General features: G+C 32.1%; 6 protein-coding genes across 13 annotated transcripts; 3 read left to right on the plus strand and 3 right to left on the minus strand.

The window, feature by feature from the left end:
- Positions 1-210: 210 nt before the first annotated feature.
- On the plus strand, positions 211-3444 carry LOC100651738. 2 transcript variants are annotated; one of them, XM_003401658.4, is made up of 5 exons: positions 211-537; positions 1047-1427; positions 1504-1782; positions 1853-2346; positions 2426-3444. In XM_003401658.4, exons 1-5 carry the CDS (start codon positions 370-372, stop codon positions 2574-2576), a joined length of 1473 nt encoding a protein of 490 aa, XP_003401706.2. In that variant the 5' UTR covers positions 211-369; the 3' UTR covers positions 2577-3444. The 2 variants fall into 2 exon arrangements, with proteins under 2 accessions (XP_003401706.2, XP_012173077.2); XM_012317687.3 differs by having other exon boundaries at positions 215-314.
- LOC100651622 (dnaJ homolog subfamily C member 7) lies at positions 3439-6784 on the minus strand. Of its 5 annotated transcripts, none has more exons than XM_048413274.1 (11): positions 6656-6784; positions 6468-6535; positions 6077-6159; positions 5883-6007; positions 5617-5805; positions 5424-5542; positions 5037-5355; positions 4801-4966; positions 4581-4727; positions 4356-4508; positions 3439-4266 (listed from the first exon to the last, which is right to left on the minus strand). In XM_048413274.1, the coding sequence occupies exons 2-11, from the start codon at positions 6491-6493 to the stop codon at positions 4178-4180; spliced, it is 1416 nt and encodes a 471-aa protein (XP_048269231.1). In that variant the 5' UTR covers positions 6494-6535; positions 6656-6784; the 3' UTR covers positions 3439-4177. The 5 variants fall into 5 exon arrangements, with proteins under 5 accessions (XP_048269231.1, XP_048269229.1, XP_048269230.1 ...); XM_048413272.1 differs by having other exon boundaries at positions 6077-6168; XM_048413273.1 differs by having other exon boundaries at positions 6625-6758.
- Positions 6785-6919: 135 nt separating this feature from the next.
- LOC100651858 (eukaryotic translation initiation factor 3 subunit C) lies at positions 6920-11030 on the plus strand. The gene is made up of 12 exons (XM_003401659.4): positions 6920-7036; positions 7339-7444; positions 7537-7669; positions 7760-8044; positions 8151-8248; positions 8318-8445; positions 8526-8936; positions 9011-9220; positions 9344-9497; positions 9562-9777; positions 9852-10668; positions 10777-11030. Exons 2-12 carry the CDS (start codon positions 7352-7354, stop codon positions 10908-10910), a joined length of 2679 nt encoding a protein of 892 aa, XP_003401707.2. The 5' UTR covers positions 6920-7036; positions 7339-7351; the 3' UTR covers positions 10911-11030.
- Positions 10920-13347, minus strand: LOC100651974 (vacuolar protein sorting-associated protein 33B). Its single transcript, XM_003401660.4, has 6 exons — positions 13067-13347; positions 12773-12996; positions 12188-12694; positions 11883-12113; positions 11474-11799; positions 10920-11391 (listed from the first exon to the last, which is right to left on the minus strand). Exons 1-6 carry the CDS (start codon positions 13222-13224, stop codon positions 11128-11130), a joined length of 1710 nt encoding a protein of 569 aa, XP_003401708.1. The 5' UTR covers positions 13225-13347; the 3' UTR covers positions 10920-11127.
- Positions 13348-13581: 234 nt separating this feature from the next.
- Positions 13582-18422, plus strand: LOC100644504. 2 transcript variants are annotated; one of them, XM_020867245.2, is made up of 10 exons: positions 13582-13743; positions 14145-14263; positions 14369-14614; positions 14724-14845; positions 14914-16299; positions 16380-16589; positions 16672-16781; positions 16859-17073; positions 17139-17395; positions 17460-18422. In XM_020867245.2, the coding sequence occupies exons 1-10, from the start codon at positions 13582-13584 to the stop codon at positions 17543-17545; spliced, it is 2913 nt and encodes a 970-aa protein (XP_020722904.1). In that variant the 3' UTR covers positions 17546-18422. The 2 variants fall into 2 exon arrangements, with proteins under 2 accessions (XP_020722904.1, XP_020722905.1); XM_020867246.2 differs by having other exon boundaries at positions 14724-14839.
- Positions 17567-20613, minus strand: LOC100652261 (sorting nexin-7-like). 2 transcript variants are annotated; one of them, XR_002308524.2, is made up of 8 exons: positions 20364-20613; positions 20048-20203; positions 19835-19945; positions 19561-19725; positions 19291-19486; positions 18941-19215; positions 18444-18862; positions 17567-18226 (listed from the first exon to the last, which is right to left on the minus strand). XR_002308524.2 is itself a non-coding variant. In XM_003401663.3 (7 exons), the coding sequence occupies exons 1-7, from the start codon at positions 20526-20528 to the stop codon at positions 18503-18505; spliced, it is 1428 nt and encodes a 475-aa protein (XP_003401711.1). In that variant the 5' UTR covers positions 20529-20612; the 3' UTR covers positions 17567-18502. The 2 variants fall into 2 exon arrangements, 1 of the variants encoding a protein (XP_003401711.1); XM_003401663.3 differs by having other exon boundaries at positions 17567-18862; positions 20364-20612.
- Between the last annotated feature and the right edge of the window lie 386 nt (positions 20614-20999).

Raw genomic sequence — 20999 nt, forward strand, 5'->3', positions numbered from 1 at the left:
GCTTTACTTTGTTGATTGGTCACTTCACGATAAAACGTAACTGAAAATATTATTTTTCGATAAATCATTCGCTATAATCATCCAAAGTGAAAAGGTGTAAATTCGGCTTTATCTTCCCTGAGTTCTGACTAACCAATCCGATTTTCGAACATAATCTAGTGAACAGTTAATAGAACATACTTAAAAGGGAAATTATTTGGAGGGGCGGGTGGGATTCGATTTGTCGCGAATGCAACACTTGCTTTCGTATCATTCGTGACAATATTCTAAAAAGTTGCATATGGTTGTATGCATGTTTGTTGTTGTGAGTGATGGTATGTTTAGATAAGAGAGTGAATTTGTTAATACTTTAATATTAAACTGGTAGAAATGGGTAATCAAGCAACACGTGGTGGACATGTATCCACCAAGAAGGCTGATGCTGTGGTTCATGTTGGTGATAATGCAAACGCAAACAATCTTTCGAAAAGTTCCTCAGGGACTGAATTAGAAAGTAATTCGCACATGCAGTTCTTTCCAATTGAAAGTCTAGCGAAGGTATAGGGTCAATTTGTAATTACTATTTTGTTGTAAATCGAACGACACAGGTATATTCGATATATCGCAGAAGTATGTCGATCGTCTTTTGAAAATCATTAATCGTCACAAATATTTGTTTCACATTTTAAAAACGCAAATTGACTTGTATGGTTCACAAATAATATGCAAATTATTTCTTAACTAATTTATTTTCGATCCACTTTTTCTTTGACAATCTTTATAATTCGTATAACCTACGATGTCATGTTGCTGATGTAATATGTTTTTTGTAAATAATATTTTTGCGTTGCAAAAATTAGTTTAGATCATTTCTGGTCTTTTCCCAAAAATGTGAATAAATATAAAGCTGTTTGTCACTTCTTTCCACGTTAATAAAATAAGATACTATTACTTTCTAGTTTGCAGATTTATCAACATTAATAATATCTATTAAGATTTATTAAGATTTAATATTTATTAAAATTAATTTTAGAAAGCATGTATTAGTTAGATTGTTCATTTTGCAGATTTTGTCTCATTTAACTCACGAACAGGAACGTATAAATGGGATAACAATATCTATATTTCAACGCTATCTCTTTCCCAATTATCCAGAGTTAGGTGAAAAATTATTCAATTATCTCCATCATGCTGCCAATGTTAATACTACGCACTTGAGTGCCAATTCTTTCAAACAACAAGCAGAGAAGTTCCTTTCTGTAATGAGTGATCAAACTGTATTGGAGAATTATGTGAAGATGTATTCTGATATAAAAGGAGATGGAAGCATAAATCCTGATGGATTGAAGGCTTTATTGAACATTTCTTATAGTATTGCTATGGATAGTAGTGGAACCTCTCCCTGTATTTATAAAGGTCAAATAATCGATTCAGCTGTATCATCGTGTGTTAGTAAATTTAATATTTATTAGCATTATTAACCGAAACCTATACGAAACTAAAACTATAGAATGTGTATTACAGTTTCATGGCAAACATACTTTGTCTGTGAGTTATGTGAGCAACTGGATCTGGCAACATTGTCCACGTCTAATATATGGCCCTCATCGATATATAATACATGTACTAACAACTGCTTACAGAAATGGTAAAGCTCTTTTATCCAAAGAACAACCACAACCACATTTGGAGATACCAACACCTATATTGGAGCAACCAGATTCTTTATGTTTTCCCCAAGTTTTGTTACCTATGAGCTACGTGTGGTTATTATCAAGCACACTACCCGAATGTTATCTTCAGGTATATTTTCATTTGAAATTTGATATATACTTCACTGAATTGTAAAATAATAAGATAAATATATGTTTAGACAGATGATTCACCAAAAGATGTTACTCATGCACTCATAGCTAAGAGAATGGGCAATGTGTGTCCTAGACACTGGACATTATTGTACAATAGCTCAGAACATGGAACAGGAGCTAATCGATTTCTTTACCATGTATTAGGATATAGAGGACCCACTCTTTTATTCATACGGATTGCTAATCCAGATGGAGATACTTCGCGTCCTACATACTGCATATGTTCAGCGATAGAATGGCGTGAAAGTCATCTGTATTGGGGCGACGAAGATTCGATGGGCATTGAATTGTTTCCTTCATATAGGGTTATTGAAAAGGGAGCTAAAGTATTATACTTGAATACTGGTATCAGAGGTTATCCTCATGGATTACGGTTCGGAAGTAATCCCCGCTCGCCGTATATTAGTATAGATGAATCATTCCATTCAGTCAGTATAGCAGGTGCACCTTATCCAATTGCTAGCTTAGAAGTTTGGGGTTGTGGAGATATGAAATTAAGGTATCTTTTGTTTTTGTTTTCTCTCTTATATAAAGATGAATAGATTTCAATAAAAAAATTAATTTGAAATATTTTACAGGGAACGTCAATTGGAAATTAAAAAGTGGCAAGTGAAGGAAGCAGAAAAGCAGAGGACCGTTAAACTAACTGCTAAAGATTGGAAAGATCATCCTGATCGTTACTTACTTGAATTGGCGGGTAGGGCATCCTACAACGAATCAAATAAATAGTCTCAATATTATATTCTATTATAGCACAAAATTAATTCAGGATTTTAGTAGATTATTTGTATATATGTATATATCATTAAGCATAGTATTGCTTGAATGTGTAAGTACTTATGCTGTATGTGTAAGATTGCAAACACCATATTCGATTTACAAAGTACGAAGTGCTATAGTATATAAACTGTACAATAACAGGAGGAGGAAAGTTTCTTAATTTATTACTTATTTTTTATGAATCAGTTACTTAAACTAAAATCGAAGTACTTCAAAAACCTAACATAGTATATTTTTAAATAGTACTTTCATGCTCAATAATATTAGCATAAAAGATACAAAGCTCCAAAAACATTTAAGATGAAAATGTGCTATCTTATATAGCGATGATTGAAAATTTGCATTATAAATGTTAGAAAAATTGTTTAATAACTGTAAACTTTCAATTTTTAATAAAATATTAGATATACACGTGTATTTGTTAAAAGTATAACTACATAGGTGCTATTGCATATTTTTATGTGAGTTTTAGATAAATGTGTTTTACTTGTGTGCGTTAAGTTTGAGCTATTTGATTCAGCCAACTCAGATTTATGTAATTTCCGGAATTTTGTATCTTTTTGTATTTTTAAGCTGTGACGATTATAGCGTGCCTTATATACGTACTTAAAGAATATAATTAATCACGTTAGATATTAACATTAGATGCGTGCAAAAATGAAATAAAAATAACAGACACAACTGAAGAACTAGTTGCGTCCGAAATCTTATTATCTTCGGAGAAAAAAGTAGTCATTACTGGATAATTTATTTTAAATGACTAATGTTTTTTTAAAATAAAATTTGTATCTACATAAATAAAGCAATGAAATAGCGAGCAAGATCTTTTATTTTAACGATTATACTGTATAAACAATGTTATTTTTTGGTCAAGGAATAAATAAGATATTTAACATATTTTCTTGTTTTTTAAATCCCGAAGTAATACTCAAGTTTAATATAATTTTTCTTATTTTATTCAGTTATTTCCTTAACTCTATGCTTCAGTAACTATAAATGAAGATCGTATGCTTTTTCAAGAATTTATTGCTTAATATAACGAGATTCAATGTAATATATATTTCTACAGAAAGACGTGTATAAGATCATTTATCATTCCAAAGATAATTCAAACATTATATAATATATGAAGTAACTTGAGGAAATTGATTAATTGCTGTGATATTTAGCATACTTTTTAACATCACTGAATAGAGTAAGGGAAAATAACTTATAACGTAATTTTCATAAGTACATATATCAATACAAGTATATACTTTGTCAGAAACATATCTATTGAAGATCACTGATATGATTTTCAATATTCATTCACACTTACTGCAAAAAACTCTACATATATATCAGAATACCATATAAGACATATTTACAGTTATTTAAATAAATATATAAAACTATATCTCTCTAATAGGTTTTATATATATTATTTATGCTACCTGATAATACGGGATGTGCTATGAATGGAAGATAAACAAATCCAATATATTCATCTCTAGAATGAAATGATCTTTTGAAACATTAAGACAGTAGAAGAAAACATCCTTGGAATGCTGTTAACCAAAGTGAAAAGTATAACCGTCTGTACGAAATTGATAACCATCATGTTGAAAGAATGTTTGAAACACTACATTTGGATCGATATCTATATAGAAAAAAAGTTAATTATTATACCACATATACTGAAATATGTCTAAAATCTTATACCAACATAAATTTACGGATTGTGCGTACCTTGGAATCCACCTTCAGCATCATCAATGTCGTGTCCACTATCGTAACGCGACCGTTTCTTAGGATCAGATAGAATACCATAGGCTTCTCCAACTTCTTTAAACTTCTTTTCTTGTTCTTTCTTTTCTCCTTCCGTTGCGTTAGGATGTCGGTCTGTACATAATGACGTAAAGACAGATTAACATAATTAAAATAAACTGAATAGAAACGCATTTTCAAGCTCACCAGGATGATGTACCATCGCTCGTTTCCTATATGCTTTTTTGATATCATCAGTAGATGCATTCTTATCAATACCTAAAATTTTGTAGTAATCTTTCCTTTTTGATTTTTTTAATGCCAACTTAGCTTCCATTAATAATCGTTTGTTATCTGTCAATATTTAATAAATTAATGTTATTATAAAAGTGTTTATTTTTGTAAGTAAAATGTGTATCTTCTTTACCTGAACTTTTATCCATTTTATACGCTTTTTCAAGATCACGAACAGCTTTTTCATATTCTTTGAGCTCCATATAAGAAGCTGCTCTTCTCAAGAGTGCTTTAAGATACTTTTCATCGAGTTTCAATGCTTCCGTACATTCTGTTACCGATTCATTTAATCGATTTAACTATAGGGTTAAGTGAAAATATTAGTAATTTTTATAAAATCGATTTTAGTAAAATATGAAAATATAATACCTTTGCTGCGACCATTGCTTTATTAAAATGGAGTTTTGCATTTGTAACTATATTTTGAGGATCTATAGTCAAAGCTTCTGTATATAATTGATATGCTTTCAAATATTGTTCCATTTCATAAGCAGCATTTCCTTCTTCCTTTTTTTTTTTCAAATTCTTAGCTCGCTTATATATTTCTAATGCTTTAGCATGGTCTGGAGCCAATCTAAGTACTTGTTGGAAGTGTGCAAATGCTCTGTCAATATTATCTTGGAAATATAGGCACATAGCACGAACATATATAGCATCTGCATTTTGCTTATCAAGATGTAAGATATCACTGAAATATCATTGATATTGAATATAAAATAATTTTGATTACTTTAGGTTCATGAAAAAAGCAATTACTTTGCTATTTCCTGTGCTTCCTGATACCTCCCCAAGAATACCAAACATTCTGCTTTAGTTAATTTAAATCTTGTGCAACGATTACTCACATCACAGCAACGATCCATACAATATACAACCTGTAAGTATTATATGTTAAACACTATTATCTATATTACTAAGTACATGTTCATTTAGAAGTTGAGCCACAAACCTTACGATAATCTTTAGCATTATATGCAGCATCTGCATCTTTAAGAAATTTTTTCACATATTCTAAGTCTTTTTTCTCTGTGGTAATGCCTTTATTTTCGGGATCAATCTCTAATAACTTAGATAAAGTAGTCTCAGCTTGAACTATGTCACCCAAAATCAGGCAACATTTTATAATTCTTACATAAGCCTAAACGTAAATGAATTGAATTAAAAGAATGTTCATTTCTTTAAATGTATTTTTATGTATCTTTATGTCTAACGTACTTTGTATACTTTTGGATCCAATTCAATACATTTCTTTGCATCTTTCAAGGCAGGAGGATATTTGTCAAGCATCATGTAACATGCAGCTCTGTTTGCATAAAGTAGTGGTGTATTTGGATATAATTCTAAAATGATATTTATTTTATTGATCCATAAGGTCATAACATTAAATTTCTAATTGAACAAATACTTACCAATAAGTTCACTGTACTCTTTTAATGCTTCTTTGTATTGTTTCCCACTATAAAGTTCTTTGGCAGTTTGCATTTTTGCATGTCTGAAACATCTATGTATTTAATATTGCACGGAATAATTTAATAAACCATAATCATAATCACATAAACTAAAGCCATATCATCTTTCACCAAGTCAATTATGTAACCCCATAAAAAAATATTAAAAACATAGGGTCAATATAAAATTAAAACGATTATTAAAAGATATAAAGAATATTTAAGAATTTTGAACATTATTTAAAGAAAGAGGTCGATCATTCCACGGTATATATTATTTCTGTTTATTAAAAAAGTAACATTTAATAAATTAAATGAAGCGCGACATTATATATTCTCGGTCTTTACTTACTCTTTAAACTGTGCAATAGTAGACATTGTCGAATGTTTTGAAGTATACTTGTGTATATTCCTAGAAGACTGAAAAATAGTAAGCGTAATATTTCATGAGATATTATATGATATTCCTATGTTTATACACAGTCATTTTATATTATTATGAAACTTACATCTTTGTAACAAAAATATATACGTACTAACCCAATCGGTTTATTCCCTTCGTGCAACAGTCCTACTCCCTTTAAAACTACCAACAGAAGGGCCGCATTTGTAATAATGATCCCAGGAAATTAGTATATACACGTTCCAAAACGCATCCAAAATGGTTTAAAAATCCAATTTAATTTTAGATTAATTATTATTTAATACTAATTACTAGTGCGATAACTAATCAAATTTTTGTCCTAATAATAATTTGAATAAAAAAAAACATCAAGGAGAATTTGAAAACTTTCCATCACTTTTTTTGGAACACTTTTCATCACAGCAATTTTATGATGTATCAGCCTTTAATGGCGTTGTCATTATAACCTGTGGCAGTTTAACCATTTGAAGGGAAAAAAACGATCAATTTTGTAATACGTAAGTTTATAAATGAATAAATAAAATTTATATACTTTTACATCATTTTTGTTAATAGCAATGCGTGCTCAACGTAAACTAATACTAATCAAACTATTGTACCATGTGCTTAAGAATTATCGCATATACAGAGCAGATTTTCTAATTACATGCACAATTCACATAATATTATCATATTATATTATGAAATTTTATAAATAAATATATGTAAAAATTTTTATTAATAATAAAGTATATACATTTATATATCACCTTTTCAAGTATTAGACATTTACTAAATTTGTTCCTTTTTTCTGACACAGTATTTTTCTAAACATGAGTCGTTTCTTTGCTACTGGATCAGATTCTGAATCTGATAGTGCTTCCGAAGAGGAGCAGGTTCAACGAGCACCAACTACAGCTTTCACGGTAAATTTAAGCATTATAATATTTCATTATTTCCTTTTTTATACTATGGCAAACATACAAAATTTGCATTACATAATGTAAAATTTTTTCAGTTCAGTGATGAAGAAGAAGAAACTAAGAGGGTTGTACGATCAACCAAAGAAAAAAGATACGAAGAGATTGCAAATCTCATCAAGCTCATAAGAAATTATAAAAAGATCAAAGATATGAGCAGCATGTTGTCCAGTAAGTGCTTACAAAGTTTAATGATATTAAACAAAAATAAATTATTCATAAAGTATTCATTTAATTGAAATCATCATATTGTAACTATAGGTTTTGAGGATTTAATGCGTGCTTATCAAAAAGCTCTGCCTGTAATAGCAAAAGAAGAAGGTGGTCAAACACCACGTTTTTACATCAGATGTTTAGTAGAAATGGAAGATTTCATCAATGAAGTATGGGAAGATCGCGAGGGTCGTAAAAATATGTCAAAAAACAATTCAAAGTCATTGACTTCACTGCGTCAGAAACTTCGTAAATATAACAAAGATTTTGAAGAAGATATAGCAAAATTCAGAGAAAATCCAGATCAGGATGATGATGAGGAGGAGGAAAAACGTGAGTCAATTTCACTGATAGTATTCAATAATAATTCAATAATATTTACTGATGTTTTAAATTAATTATTTAAAATAAAAATTAATCATTGTTTAAAATCTTCTAGCTGAGGAAGTTATAGAATCTGAGGAAGAGGAGGACAGTGCAGTTCCTTTCAAAAAGGCTGGATCAGAAGCAAGTGAACCAGATACTTCTAAATTTAAGGTTTGTTATATGTAATAAAATATTTTGTGACTTCCTTTTCTTTATATTAACAAGATCATACTTTTACAGAAAAGCATGGCTGATGGAGAAGAAGGTAGTGAAAGTGAATCTGACTGGGGTAGTTCTTCAGATAGTGAGAGTACAAGTAGTGAGGATGAAGGTCAATATCAAAATATACGTGAACGGTTTATCAAAAAGTATGTTTAACCCATTCACACAAATAGATGGAAGTAATAATTAATTAATGTAATATTAATATTGGCATATTCTGAAATAGAGTGACAGATAAAGAGGAAGAAGAAGATAAGACAAAACGAAAGGAACAGCGAAAGGAACGTAAAGAAAAGGAACGAAAGAAGAAGAAAGATGAAGACGACGAAGAAGGTGAATGGGAAACTGTCAAAGGCGGTGTAGCCATTCCATCTGAAAAGCCGAAAATGTTTGCGAAGGATGCAGAAATTAATGTGGCTGCTGTCTTGAAGAAACTTTCTGAGATCATCGCGGCTCGCGGTAAAAAACGTACCGATCGAAGGGAACAAATTGAACTTTTACACGAACTGCAATCCATAGCCGATACTCATAATCTTGGACCAGCAGTAGCTGTAAAAATTAAATTTTCTATCGTGTCCTCTATTTTCGATTATAACCCAAAAGTATCAGATGCAATGAAACCTGAATATTGGTCAAAGTAGGTATTATATTCTAAATTCTTAGAATATGAAACCATCCCAATTTATGAATTAATAAATAATTTTTTTGCAGAATATTAGAACGTATCACAGAAATGCTCGATATGCTTCTGAATACGAAAGATATGGTTATCGCTGAAGTGGTATCTGAGGATGCAGAAGAGTACGAAACTCCGCCTTATAAAATACATGGATGTGTGCTAACGTTAGTAGAACGTTTAGATGAAGAATTTACTAAGTTATTAAAGGAATGCGATCCACACAGTAATGAATATGTAGAAAGGTATGTATATATATTTAACCCCTTCCCGTACTGTACAGCGATTATGACTCATTAAAGTACGTGAAGGGGTTAAATAAATTAGTAAATTGAAAATGTAGACGAAAATATTCACCATCTTTTTAGGTTGAAAGATGAGAAACAAGTGTCCATGATAATAGATAAAGTTCAAGAATATTTAGAAAGGCAAGGCACAGTTTCTGAACTTTGCCGCGTATACCTACGTAAAATTGAACATCTATATTATAAATTTGATCCAAATGTTCTTAAACAAAAAGAAGTAAGTATATAATCATTAATATTTTACAGATAAAAATCTAAGAATATAATATATACATATTCAGGGAGAACTTGGTCTAGACGTTGCAACATCTGTTCAAGTTATGGAGAAGCTTTGTAAATACGTTTATGCTCATGACGGGACAGACAGACTTAGAACTCGTGCGATTCTTTCTCATGTTTATCATCATGCTCTTCACGATAACTGGTTTCAAGCACGTGATCTTATTCTGATGTCTCATTTACAAGAAACCATTCAGCATTCCGATCCAGCTACACAAGTTTGTATCCTTTATAATGAAATTATGCTTTTCCATATTCTTATCAATTTTTTCCCCTCTATTTCCAATTACAGATTTTATACAACAGAACTATTGCTCATTTGGGTTTATGTGCATTCCGTCACGCAAATATTAAAGACGCACACAATTGTTTAGTTGATTTAATGGTGACTGGTAAAGTAAAGGAACTTTTGGCACAAGGTCTTCTTCCTCAAAGACAACATGAACGCAGCAAAGAACAAGAAAAAATCGAAAAACAAAGGCAAATGCCATTCCATATGCATATCAATTTGGAACTCCTTGAGTGTGTTTATTTAGTTTCTGCCATGCTCATTGAAATTCCGTACATGGCTGCACATGAATTTGATGCGAGGAGAAGAATGATTTCCAAGACATTTTATCAACAGTTGAGATCAAGTGAACGTCAGTCTTTGGTTGGACCTCCAGAATCTATGAGAGAACACGTTGTCGCGGCGGCAAAAGCGATGCGCAATGGAAATTGGTTGGCTTGCAATAATTTTATCATTAACGAAAAAATGAATGCTAAAGTGTGGGACCTCTTTTACCAAGCGGACAAAGTTCGTGACATGCTCACAAGATTAATCAAAGAAGAGGCTTTAAGAACGTACTTGTTCACGTATTCCCACGTCTATGATTCGATTTCTATGCCAAAATTGGCAGAGATGTTTCAACTGAAGCGACCTGTTGTTCATTCCATCATTAGTAAAATGATTATCAACGAGGAACTTATGGCCTCTTTAGATGATCCAACAGAAACGGTTGTGATGCATCGTAGCGAACCAAGTCGTTTACAATCTCTAGCATTGCAGCTTACCGATAAAGTAAACAACTTTGTCGATTCTAATGAACGTATTTTCGAAATGAAACAAGGTAAGCTATTAAAACTTTAAGCAATTTTAAATGATTGTAAAATTGTAAAATGATTTGTATTGTAAATGATTGTAAAATACTGATGATGATGAACGTCTTACGTCACAGGAAACTTCTTCTCAAGAGGAAATCAAGGAAACTTCCGTGATAGGCAAAATTACAATCGACAGGGACAAGATTGGGGCCGTCAGAGACGGGACCGTGATCGGGATCGTAATCGAGAAGAAAATCGAAATTATTAAAAATCAGAAAACATTGAATATTGTTTATGTGAGCGTTTAACAGTGAATTATCATTGTACCGTGTATACACACTCATGTGAATAATGTCGAAAATAACATTATATAAATAATTAATCACTATTTTAGTGTATATTTATACTTCCATGTTTGCTACTATTTGCATATAATTACTTTATATATAAATGTTACAAATTTTTTATTATCATCTTTAAGATGTTCATATATCTTGCACCTTCTCCAGCAATTTATTACCTGTTATTATATTATCCGAGGTTAGTACAAGTCGAATCCCAGTCGATTTTTCTATAAACCGACAAGCAGTTATTTCGGCATAGGTAATACCACCAATGATACATATCACTACCATTTTTGGTAATAATGAACCACGTTGGCCACTTATGACGCAGTTTGATAAATTTATTAATTCGTCAAGACTCTTAGTATCCTTTTCTTGATTCACAACAATATTTAATATTTGAGCCTATAGAGATGTGAATTTTTGTCAACACTATTCAATATTAAACATTATCAAGTAAACTAATTTAATTAATAATATTACTAACGATTAATGGTACGTAAACATTATTGAATACGTAACTTGCACACGAACGGCTTTTTTGCTCCATTTGCTTGTAGTAACTGGGTAACAGCTTTAACTTCTGTGCATTATTATTCCATTCACTATTCCAATTTGGTAATTTGTGTAAAATATTTTCTGACCTATACTTCAATAAACCTATACTATGCAATTTATAAAATAACGGTATGTGTTTATAACCGTGAGCGTGAAGATAAAGTTTTTGTATAGAGTCCAGTTCATTTTGGGTAATTCCGTCGCTTGTAATCGATAATAAACATAATAAACGTAAGGTTCTCAGTGGATGATCGTCTGAAAAATGAGTTGTAAGATCGCGATGAATAAAATCATCTGAAAAAAGATAATGTTATTGACTATTAAAAGAATTTACATACCTACATATCTCTCAATATGACCCAAACACTCTTTCCTCTCTCTGCACTCAAGCATACATTTCTCTATTTTTTGCAAGGTTTGAAAGTCAGAACTTAATGTGTCTGCTATCAGCTGGCAAGCAGAAATATGAAAAGCAAGTTGTCGCGTTAGATCTCTAGTTTTTTGTAATCTCGTTGCTACATATCTTTCCATTTCTGATAACTTCATTGTTTGTATCGCATTCTGTTCCACTGATATGAACCATTAAAAATACTGCTAACTTTTATGAAAAATAAATTAATAAAAGAAACATATAAGAACATACATTTTAAAGATTTAGCTTTCCCATGTAAAATTGGAAAAACTTCGCTGCATGGTGTATCTCTTACTTCCCCGTAAATTTGATCTTTATCTGGATCTAGCTTAACTTGAGATTTGCCCAAAATACCTGTACCAACATTTATTTCCACTACTTCGTGTAATAATCCAGCGTAAGTTACAGGGGTTAAAAGTGGCGTAACTAAATCATAATTCCTGTCCATTATAATTAAAGCTCCTATTTCATTTTCTATATTAGAGGAGCCTAAACAGTGTTTCATTGACTCCATAATTTTGAACATTTGCTGACTGTACTTTCCAAAGGAAAGTGTTAATTTGGGAGAACCGAGTATAAGTTGCAGTGACCATAAGCTACGTCCTAATGCTGGCAGTAATGTAGTATCTTTGTGATAGTAAAGATCAATAAACATACAGTTTTCTAAAGATAAGATGTTCCCATCTAATCTAATAAATTCCCAAGATAATGTCTGTAACGTAACCAATCCAGATAATCCTAAACAAACATTTGCATTCTTACCCTAATGGAACTGAAACAACTATTGATTATTTAATTGCATAATAAAATATTCACCTTCTTCTTCGATTATTGAATTAAGAACAGTGGGTACAGATGGAGTAACTAGAATATGATGGTATGGTTGTACATGTGGTTTAATATTTGAAGGAATTTCTGACTGTATCTGATCTAGTACCCTTTTGCAAGCAATCAAATCACTTGAAACCAAAAAGATGTGTTGAGAATTTGAAAGCTTCAAGCCTTGCTCCATTCTATAAATCTTTTCAACGCCATAACGTCTAAGTAAAAAATAATATCGTTTGATATTTATTCAAAAAGTAACATTCCACATTAATTTAAAATAATTACTTGAGTACAGAAACTCCTACAAAACTGTCCAAAATTTTCATAAGTTTCTGTTCTATCACTAAGTCTTTGGTTCCGGGAATCGCATCCAGTATTTCAACAAGTTTTCGTTGACTTATTTGTTGTAATACATTCAATCTATCATCCAACGTGATGTCCATATCTTTTTAATATATATTATAAATTACGATAATTTGATAATAAGTAGTAACAAAATTATTTAACCACTATGAGTTATGAAGATGCTGCATATTTTTGTTCCATGACATGATATCGATGTAAAGTTAAAAACTATAATGGAATTCCAATGTTTTATTCGTCTACCAAAATTTCTTTGGACTGCAAGTTATTTTCAAACCACATCACATTAAATTGATACTTCTTTTATAGGAAACATAACAAACAACTCGACTAGTGCACCCATGTGGCAGAGCTTCGTAAACCGGAGTGAAACGTATTTTCCAATCCTTTCAATACTCACGCGTATGCGTATAGTATCTCAGTAGGGTTATTTAAAAATGGCGGACGCATCGTCTTCCGATACTACCTCAGATTGTTGCTATGAATGGGTCTCTGATATTACTTCCGAAAAATCGGAATACGTGATAGTAGGTCGGAAACCATGCCTGTCTCATCGACGCAGCAAAAGACATTTATTACAGAAGCTATTTTTAAGAGAGGTAATGTTGCTTAACCTTCAACTTGCTACGAGCGTTAATGAAATTGACAGACTCCAAATAACTGCCAAAATTCTGTGATAATGTGAAAAAAAAGGAAAACAATTAAGACATGTCCAGGAAGAAAATTTAAGTTGTTCCTTGGTGTTGTATGCTTGTTGTTAAATGATACATAGTGTTTAATATTTTATGGATGCAAGAAAAAATGTGCTTTTGTTCTTGCTCATGAAGTTTTTTAATCTCTCTTGTTTGTTCTCTACTGTAAATTAAATGAATTAATGACTATGTGATACCTATAAGAAATAGAAATTAAAAAAATATAAGAGCAACAGTGATTTCTTAAAATTTGTTAATTAGAGAGGAAGGACGAGGAGAGTATTATAAAAAAATGTTAATTTTTACAGATCAGAGGTTGTTTATCAGCGCACAACTATGCCTCAGACGAAAGACTGTTTGCTACTGTACCTTCATGGAGACATTTACCATTATTACATGTAATGCCAAAATCAGCACTTGAAGCAGGGTATGTTTATTGCGTGTGTAAAATTATATCAGAGGAAATGTAGTAAAATGAGAAAATGTTCCTTCATTGAGAATCTTGTAATAACAATAATTATTATTATTGAAGACACATTGTAATGGGATTGACACAATGTGGTCAGTTTTTACTTACATACACATATACCATGGATGTGAATGGCACTACCTCTTTGTACAAATACTTGTTACATTGGTGGGCCTTTACTCCAAATCATGTTGCACGTAAAGTTGCAGAAGTCACGCTTTTTGGTAATTACACTATCTACAGAGAACTTAGTATTGTTATATCTCAATGGCCACTGGAGAGGAATAAACTAGTGATACATGGTCTTTGGTAAGATTTCATTTAATTATTTCATTTATTAGATAAGTCTTCAAATTTACAAAGTAAATTAAGTAATTTATGAAGTAAGTAAAAGTAATTAATAAACATAAATTTCTAGTACAAATTGGCTACACCTTCAACCAACAGATAGAGCGTACTTAACAATAACTACAGTACCATCTCTTGAAAATTGTAAGGACTGTTTAAAAGTAGCAGCGTCCTATGAAGAAGAAGGTGAAGGTAATATAACATTACACATATAAAATGCATTGCAGTGAATTAAAAAATATTCGTTTAATTTTTTACAGAGCTTGCAGCAAACTGGGATGGTTGTGTACGGTGTAATTGTCTTCAACATGGACTCACTGTCCATACCACCTATGAAGTAATTTCTCCATATCCTAGGTTCCGTGCTACTGTCTGTTTGAATTACTGGAATCATGTGGTAGTTAACACAGGCAACTTTTTACATGTGCTCAGGGTGGACTTGGACATTCCAAAATCAAAAAACCAGAAGTCTAGCGATAAACAGGATACTGTAATTCCCGACACAGTGCCGTTAGACATGAGTGATGTTGAAGAATTGGATTACACGAAGACAGTGGAACGTTATGAGAGTTCCGACGAGAAAGTAGGCACACTCGAATGCGCGGTGGATCAATCGCCGCGATGCGAGTCGAGTATAGAACATGACTTTTTAGAAGAACCAATTAAATTAGATGATAAGTTAGGTCGTGATTCATTAAATACCTCAAGCAGCAATCAAAGCGACTGTGCCTGTGATATAAATAAATCTGCTGACGTCGTAGGTGTTAAGCCGTGCGAGTGTTCCGACAGTATCGAGTGTAAATGTCGAAACAGTAGTCCTTCGATCTCACAAACCGAACAGCAAGCGATCTCTGTCAGAGACAAAATCTTACAGGACTTCTGTGAGGACATGTCCCAGGAACTCAATATCGGTAGTGATCTGATCACACTAGTGAAGCATCCCTCGTGTTCCCCACGGTCTACGCCACAAAGACTTCCTTCTGATCTCAAGACTATGACATGGTCTTCGCCAATTCTCACGCCACCCTCAGATATCTTGAGAACTCGGAATTCAGAGTCTAGTCATAAAAGCACGCGCAGTCAACGTTCTAATTCTCCTCAACCTGGTGCTTCAAAGGACAGTAATGTCAGTTCTGTTAATTCTCCTCTTCATTCGGTCTCTATAAGTCCATCCTCTTCATGTTCTTCGCGGTTAATGTCACCTCCTGTGTCACGATCCTTTCGTCATCCAAGTCCACGCAAAAGATCTAATTTACATTCTCCTCCTCCCATTGTGAATTCGACACAGTCGAGGACAAGAGCTACGCATAAGCTTATCCTCGAAGCTGAAAAGGCGTATGAATTCACGGACGAAGCGCAAGAGACTTGTGAAAAGCTTAGCTCATTCCGGAAACGAAGACTTGCTGATAAGAAATACGAGTTCTGCGACGAAACTGAGGATGCGGAGAACATAGTTCCTTTCAAGCACATACGGGATCAATTCAAACATCGTGGCTGTTCAATACATCAGATATCGTCCTCTCCTACAATGTCACCCGCACTGCCAAACGGTAAGAAGCATTGGGTGGATTCCGATCAGAGTGAAACGGATGATTTCAGCGTTACTCAGGATATTGGTTTGTCGAATGATGTAATCATCGATTCAGGTAAACTGAATTGTCCATATCGAGGGAGCACTTCGATCTTATTGATAGATGAAGTCAATAATGTTATTTTAATTTATTAGCGGAAAAGAATGTGCTACGTCCATTAAATCAGAATCAACTACCCAATGGAGGCATAAGTAGGGATCGTTCTAATAAGTATTCTGTTAATTCCTCGCCATTAGTTCCAAAAATAAATTTACAGTATCCTAGTATAAAATGCACTGCACATTTTAAGAGAAGTTACATAGAACTTGATGATGAAATGATATCAGTTATTACAGATGTTGAAGGTATATTATAATTTTTATTATTTTTTGGTAATTAAGATAAAACAAAAACAAGCATAAGCATCCATATATATACATTTTACAGATGAGGAAACAGGAGGATATGTGAGTTACCAATGTGTGCTTCCTATGCATGTCCATGGGTCTGGTTATGTTCAAATGCAAATGATTAGCAATAGCAAAGCTGAAAAATTGGTATTATGCTTAAAATTTGAATGATTTTATTCAATTTTTATTGATACGATAAATTTGAACAATTATTGAATTTTTAGATAGTACCATGCGTTTCGATAAATCAACTAAGTTTCGATATTGAAACGTTCTCTCATCATATTGCAGACTGGATTTGTATGAGATTTAAAAAGAAATATTGGCACTGTAGTGATTATGATATAGAAATAATAGATGTGTGCGCGTTAAGTGGTGACATTATCTGTCTATTAATAATGAAGATACAGGCTAGTGAAATTAGTAGTCAAACTCAATGGTTCGTACTAGTTTATGTTCAAGAATTTTCATTATACCTCAAATACTTATTTTGGTGAAATGTAGCTCTCAAGAGAGAACACAGTATGAAGTGGGATGCAAATTCACATGGAACATTAATACAAGTCAATATAGGATAACTGATATATTACCATTGGAAGAAGTAAAAACCGAATCGTGGAAGCCAAATTGTATGAACGTTCCAAATTTTCGTAGTCCATTATGGAACCCGACTAGACGTTTAGCGCCAAAATTAAGGGAAAAGATACAACAACCATATGCGCACACAGTACGATTTTTGCATAATGAAATGACTTTGGCAGGTAAGCGTTCCAAATGAAGTAAACATTATTTTAAAAAATAAAAAATACATGATATATTTTTTAGGCGAATCTATAACTAGACTTTATGATTTGGATAACCTGGTGGAATTTTACATAACACCGATGCCAAATTACTCTTCGATCGAGTAAATAATTATCGACTAAACGATATGTCGCAAACAATAATTTATTTAGTGTTACAAATCTATGAGTTTCATCATCAATAAGATAGCGTGTACAATATACTGAATGTATTGGAAACATACCCCATACACTTATGATACTATTTCAAAAAATTATTAATTACAAGCGTGAATAGCAACAGATGTAACACGTTGTATAGATTCTTACTGTGCTTTTTTCACGAGACTACCTAAATAAGTTGATTGTTAAGTGCCGCTATAATGGATTGTTCAAAACTTAATGACGTAGACTAAAGGTACTGAATAATAATACAACGAATATTACAAGCAGATTACTTGAACTTTGTAAATTATATTCTAGCGCTATATATTGATTATCTATATATTATAGATAAACTTTGGTAATTACCAGATATAAGTAACTAAGAACTGATTGTCAATGAATGTATTGTATATGGTCTCAAAGAAATGGAATAACTAGTAACAAATTATTTAGTACTTGGTCCCAAAATTAATTAGCAAAGGAAAAATATATCTCAACATACTTCTTAATTAATTTTTTATGCTAAAATTTGCCCTAGTTAGATTTGTAGAATTAAATACATTTATTTACGTTTTCGCGTTAACTTCGCGTAACCGTGTTGTATTATAAAGCCATTTTACCATAAACCTTTTTATATCTGAAAAACTGAAATACATATATAAATGTGCACAACGTGTGCGACTAATCACTGTATTGTAATGTATATAAGTACCGATTGTACTTTCTACAAAAAACATTTAAGATTTGAGAGATAAAGTTATTTAATTTGCTGAAGCAATGACGATGAAACTGGAAAGATCAGTTTCTTAAATGCAATAAAATATTTGTCATTACTGGCGAAGGATGGCTTTAAGTTTCTTACCTTTATAAATGCATAAGATAATTACTATCTGTATGTACGAAAGTGAAAGATTATAGAATTCAAACAGGAATCTTGATAGGTGGTCCTACGCTAACTTCGGATCCTATTCCATCCAGTTTCAAACCAGTGAGAATTTCTTCCCATGCATTCATACACTGTTGATAATGTCGAATTTGTCGATCTGCCATTGAAATTAACATATTTTTCAAATCCATTTGCTTTTCAACGTTCCACCTTTGTAAATCACTTCGGAGATTTTCGTTCGCACATTCTACACGATCTTGCAATAATTCTGTTTGCTTTGCTAGTCGTGGAATAGTCTGTCCGAGTCTTTCTAATTTTTCGTCACGGGATTCTGCCTTCCAAAGCGATCCACCCCAATTTTGGGTTGAGGAATTACCGCTCGTATGACCCATTAACTATTTGAATAATTAGTATCATAAAATATCGCAATTTATTAATAATAACTACATTTAAAAATAAAATGTAAAGTGCACCTGATCCTTCTCTAATCTTTTCTTTGCTAATTCTTCAACGGTCATTTCGTATTCAATTTGCATTGAGTCCCGTCGGGATAAAGCATTTCTAACTGCATCTACATATGAAATGTATTCTCGTTCCTCGTTCGTTACATTTTCTAAGAGTTTCTGATGAGCCACTGCATTACATTCTATTGCTTTAGCAATAGCTAACAGAAAGGAAGCTAATTCTGGCTCTGAAGTTGCCCATAAGGTGAAAATTGGATGTAATTGATGCAATTCCAGCAAGTAGTCTAATAAAACATAATTTAATTGAGATCATAATGAAAAGTAATTAATATAACGAGTCAATTAATCTTTGGTTATACCTTGTCTTTCCTTATGTATACGATGATTTATTTTATCTACAGTTGCTAATTTTTCGCTAAGAGCTGTACAATAATCCCGAATTTGCTCAAATTCAAAATGACGTTGTTTCATGGTACATGTACTTGCGATATTTTGCAGAGAATCAGTCATTTTAACAAGAACATTTCCACGATTTTTACGATGTATAAGAAATTCCTAAAAGATATCGAAGTACAATATTCAAAAGTATATTGAAGAAATAAATATATAAGAGATAAAAATATTTTTACTGCAGGTTTAGTAGTCAGAAAAATGTACAGATTTTTGTCACAACTGAGAATTGGATGATTCACAACTCTGTTAAGAAATACATGTAACAACTTCATGCGTGCTATGATAAATTCTTTGGAATAACGATCTAACTGAGCAAGTAACGTATGTTTTCCAGGCATTGGCTGTAATAATAATATTAATATTTAATCATTCTCATAAGTTATAAAACTATCTTGGGGATAAGTAAGTAAACATAGAGTTAATATGGTCCAGAAATGTATAATGGCTCACTGGTATGATATGTGTAGGATATAAATCCACTAATTTTTGTCGCAACCAAATAAAATCATTGTAACGTCTCCTGACAATGTATTCTCCTTCCTCAAATTCTGGTCTCATGGACTAAAAAGATGCAAAAAGTTTATCATTCTATCAATGCTCTTTATCAATGCTGGTTTATCATCCTCTACAGATATATAACTGTAAACTTGAAATAAAACTTACTTTTGTTGTTATACGAAAAGTAATATAAGTTTCAAGCGTTTCAAGATGCTTCTGAGGATTGTCTACTTTTACTTGTAGATCTCTAGAATCTGTTTGAAAATCTGATATTTCTTGCTCTGGTAGAGTAGAGAAACTGTCAATGGAGGGAGAAGCTATCTGGAAATAAAAGTTGCATTAAATAAAACACGATATTAAATGTGTAAATAATTAAAGCTATTAATTGTATACAGTAAGACATTATGCAAAACTCATGATTTTTATTTCTGTATCGTTGTAATGCAGTGACTGTCAAAGATATTACAGGTTATATCCTCACCACAGAACCCTCGACGGACGTGCTACAATTCGAAAGAAAATCGACATCGCGGCTTTCCTGCTTAATAACACCGCCGACTGCCATTGTGCTTACTTCTAAAATTGCAGAATCTTCCACATTCTTTTCACTCAAGTTCTCTACCTCGATTTCCGAAGAAGTCATCATCTTTAAACTGTCAAGCAACAGACACACAGCTTTAACAGCACTGCGTCCTGCGTCACAATGCGCAGCATTAGGTCAATCACGAGTAAGATACGCACATTGATCATGTTTTAAAAACTGGTGGTCAACAAAAAGTGATGAATCTGTATCTTTTCAGGTCTCTAAAATCCTAATAAGATGTCATTCTATAAGTTTTAAGTTATCATAAAAGTACAATTATTTATAATAAATATGATGGGAAAGCTGGAGGAAATGTAGATGAAGTTGACGGTGCTCCAAAAGACGAATTAGAACTTTCTGACTTCGAATGATGATAACTTCCAAACGATTTGTAAAAACATATTGCTCAAATTGTTAATTAATAAAACGCGACAAATTAAGGCAAATATTCCATGAAATATGTTTTTATAGTTATACTATAACTTACTTTTAAAACAAGAGAGAATATATTGAATACGAAGAATTGCTGCTATA

The sequence above is a fragment of the Bombus terrestris genome, chromosome 16 (genome assembly GCF_910591885.1).
Source record: "Bombus terrestris chromosome 16, iyBomTerr1.2, whole genome shotgun sequence".
In the NCBI taxonomy this organism is placed as follows: domain Eukaryota; kingdom Metazoa; phylum Arthropoda; class Insecta; order Hymenoptera; family Apidae; genus Bombus; species Bombus terrestris.

Excerpts from the sequence above, each read along its gene's own strand:
- LOC100651974 (XM_003401660.4), bottom strand. The coding sequence starts at position 13,224 with ATGGACATCACGTTGGATGATAGATTGAATGTATTACAACAAATAAGT. Across the intron at positions 11,800-11,882 it reads TCATATTGAGAGATATGTAG|ACGATCATCCACTGAGAACC; the intron begins GTATGTAAATTC and ends CTCATTTTTCAG. Across the intron at positions 11,392-11,473 it reads ATGTTTACGTACCATTAATC|GCTCAAATATTAAATATTGT; the intron begins GTTAGTAATATT and ends ACATCTCTATAG.
- LOC100651858 (XM_003401659.4), top strand. The coding sequence starts at position 7,352 with ATGAGTCGTTTCTTTGCTACTGGATCAGATTCTGAATCTGATAGTGCT. Across the intron at positions 8,045-8,150 it reads TGATGAGGAGGAGGAAAAAC|CTGAGGAAGTTATAGAATCT; the intron begins GTGAGTCAATTT and ends AAAATCTTCTAG. Across the intron at positions 8,937-9,010 it reads AAACCTGAATATTGGTCAAA|AATATTAGAACGTATCACAG; the intron begins GTAGGTATTATA and ends ATTTTTTTGCAG.
- LOC100652261 (XM_003401663.3), bottom strand. The coding sequence starts at position 20,528 with ATGATGACTTCTTCGGAAATCGAGGTAGAGAACTTGAGTGAAAAGAAT. Across the intron at positions 19,946-20,047 it reads CTTTTCGTATAACAACAAAA|TCCATGAGACCAGAATTTGA; the intron begins GTAAGTTTTATT and ends GCATCTTTTTAG. Across the intron at positions 19,487-19,560 it reads TTCTGACTACTAAACCTGCA|GAATTTCTTATACATCGTAA; the intron begins GTAAAAATATTT and ends GATATCTTTTAG.
- LOC100644504 (XM_020867245.2), top strand. The coding sequence starts at position 13,582 with ATGGCGGACGCATCGTCTTCCGATACTACCTCAGATTGTTGCTATGAA. Across the intron at positions 16,300-16,379 it reads TGATGTAATCATCGATTCAG|CGGAAAAGAATGTGCTACGT; the intron begins GTAAACTGAATT and ends TTAATTTATTAG. Across the intron at positions 17,074-17,138 it reads ATTAGTAGTCAAACTCAATG|CTCTCAAGAGAGAACACAGT; the intron begins GTTCGTACTAGT and ends GGTGAAATGTAG.
- LOC100651622 (XM_048413272.1), bottom strand. The coding sequence starts at position 6,493 with ATGTCTACTATTGCACAGTTTAAAGA. Across the intron at positions 4,728-4,800 it reads TAAAATGGATAAAAGTTCAG|ATAACAAACGATTATTAATG; the intron begins GTAAAGAAGATA and ends AAATATTGACAG. Across the intron at positions 4,267-4,355 it reads TGCTGAAGGTGGATTCCAAG|ATATCGATCCAAATGTAGTG; the intron begins GTACGCACAATC and ends TTTTCTATATAG.
- LOC100651738 (XM_003401658.4), top strand. The coding sequence starts at position 370 with ATGGGTAATCAAGCAACACGTGGTGGACATGTATCCACCAAGAAGGCT. Across the intron at positions 538-1,046 it reads CAATTGAAAGTCTAGCGAAG|ATTTTGTCTCATTTAACTCA; the intron begins GTATAGGGTCAA and ends TTCATTTTGCAG. Across the intron at positions 1,783-1,852 it reads TACCCGAATGTTATCTTCAG|ACAGATGATTCACCAAAAGA; the intron begins GTATATTTTCAT and ends ATATATGTTTAG.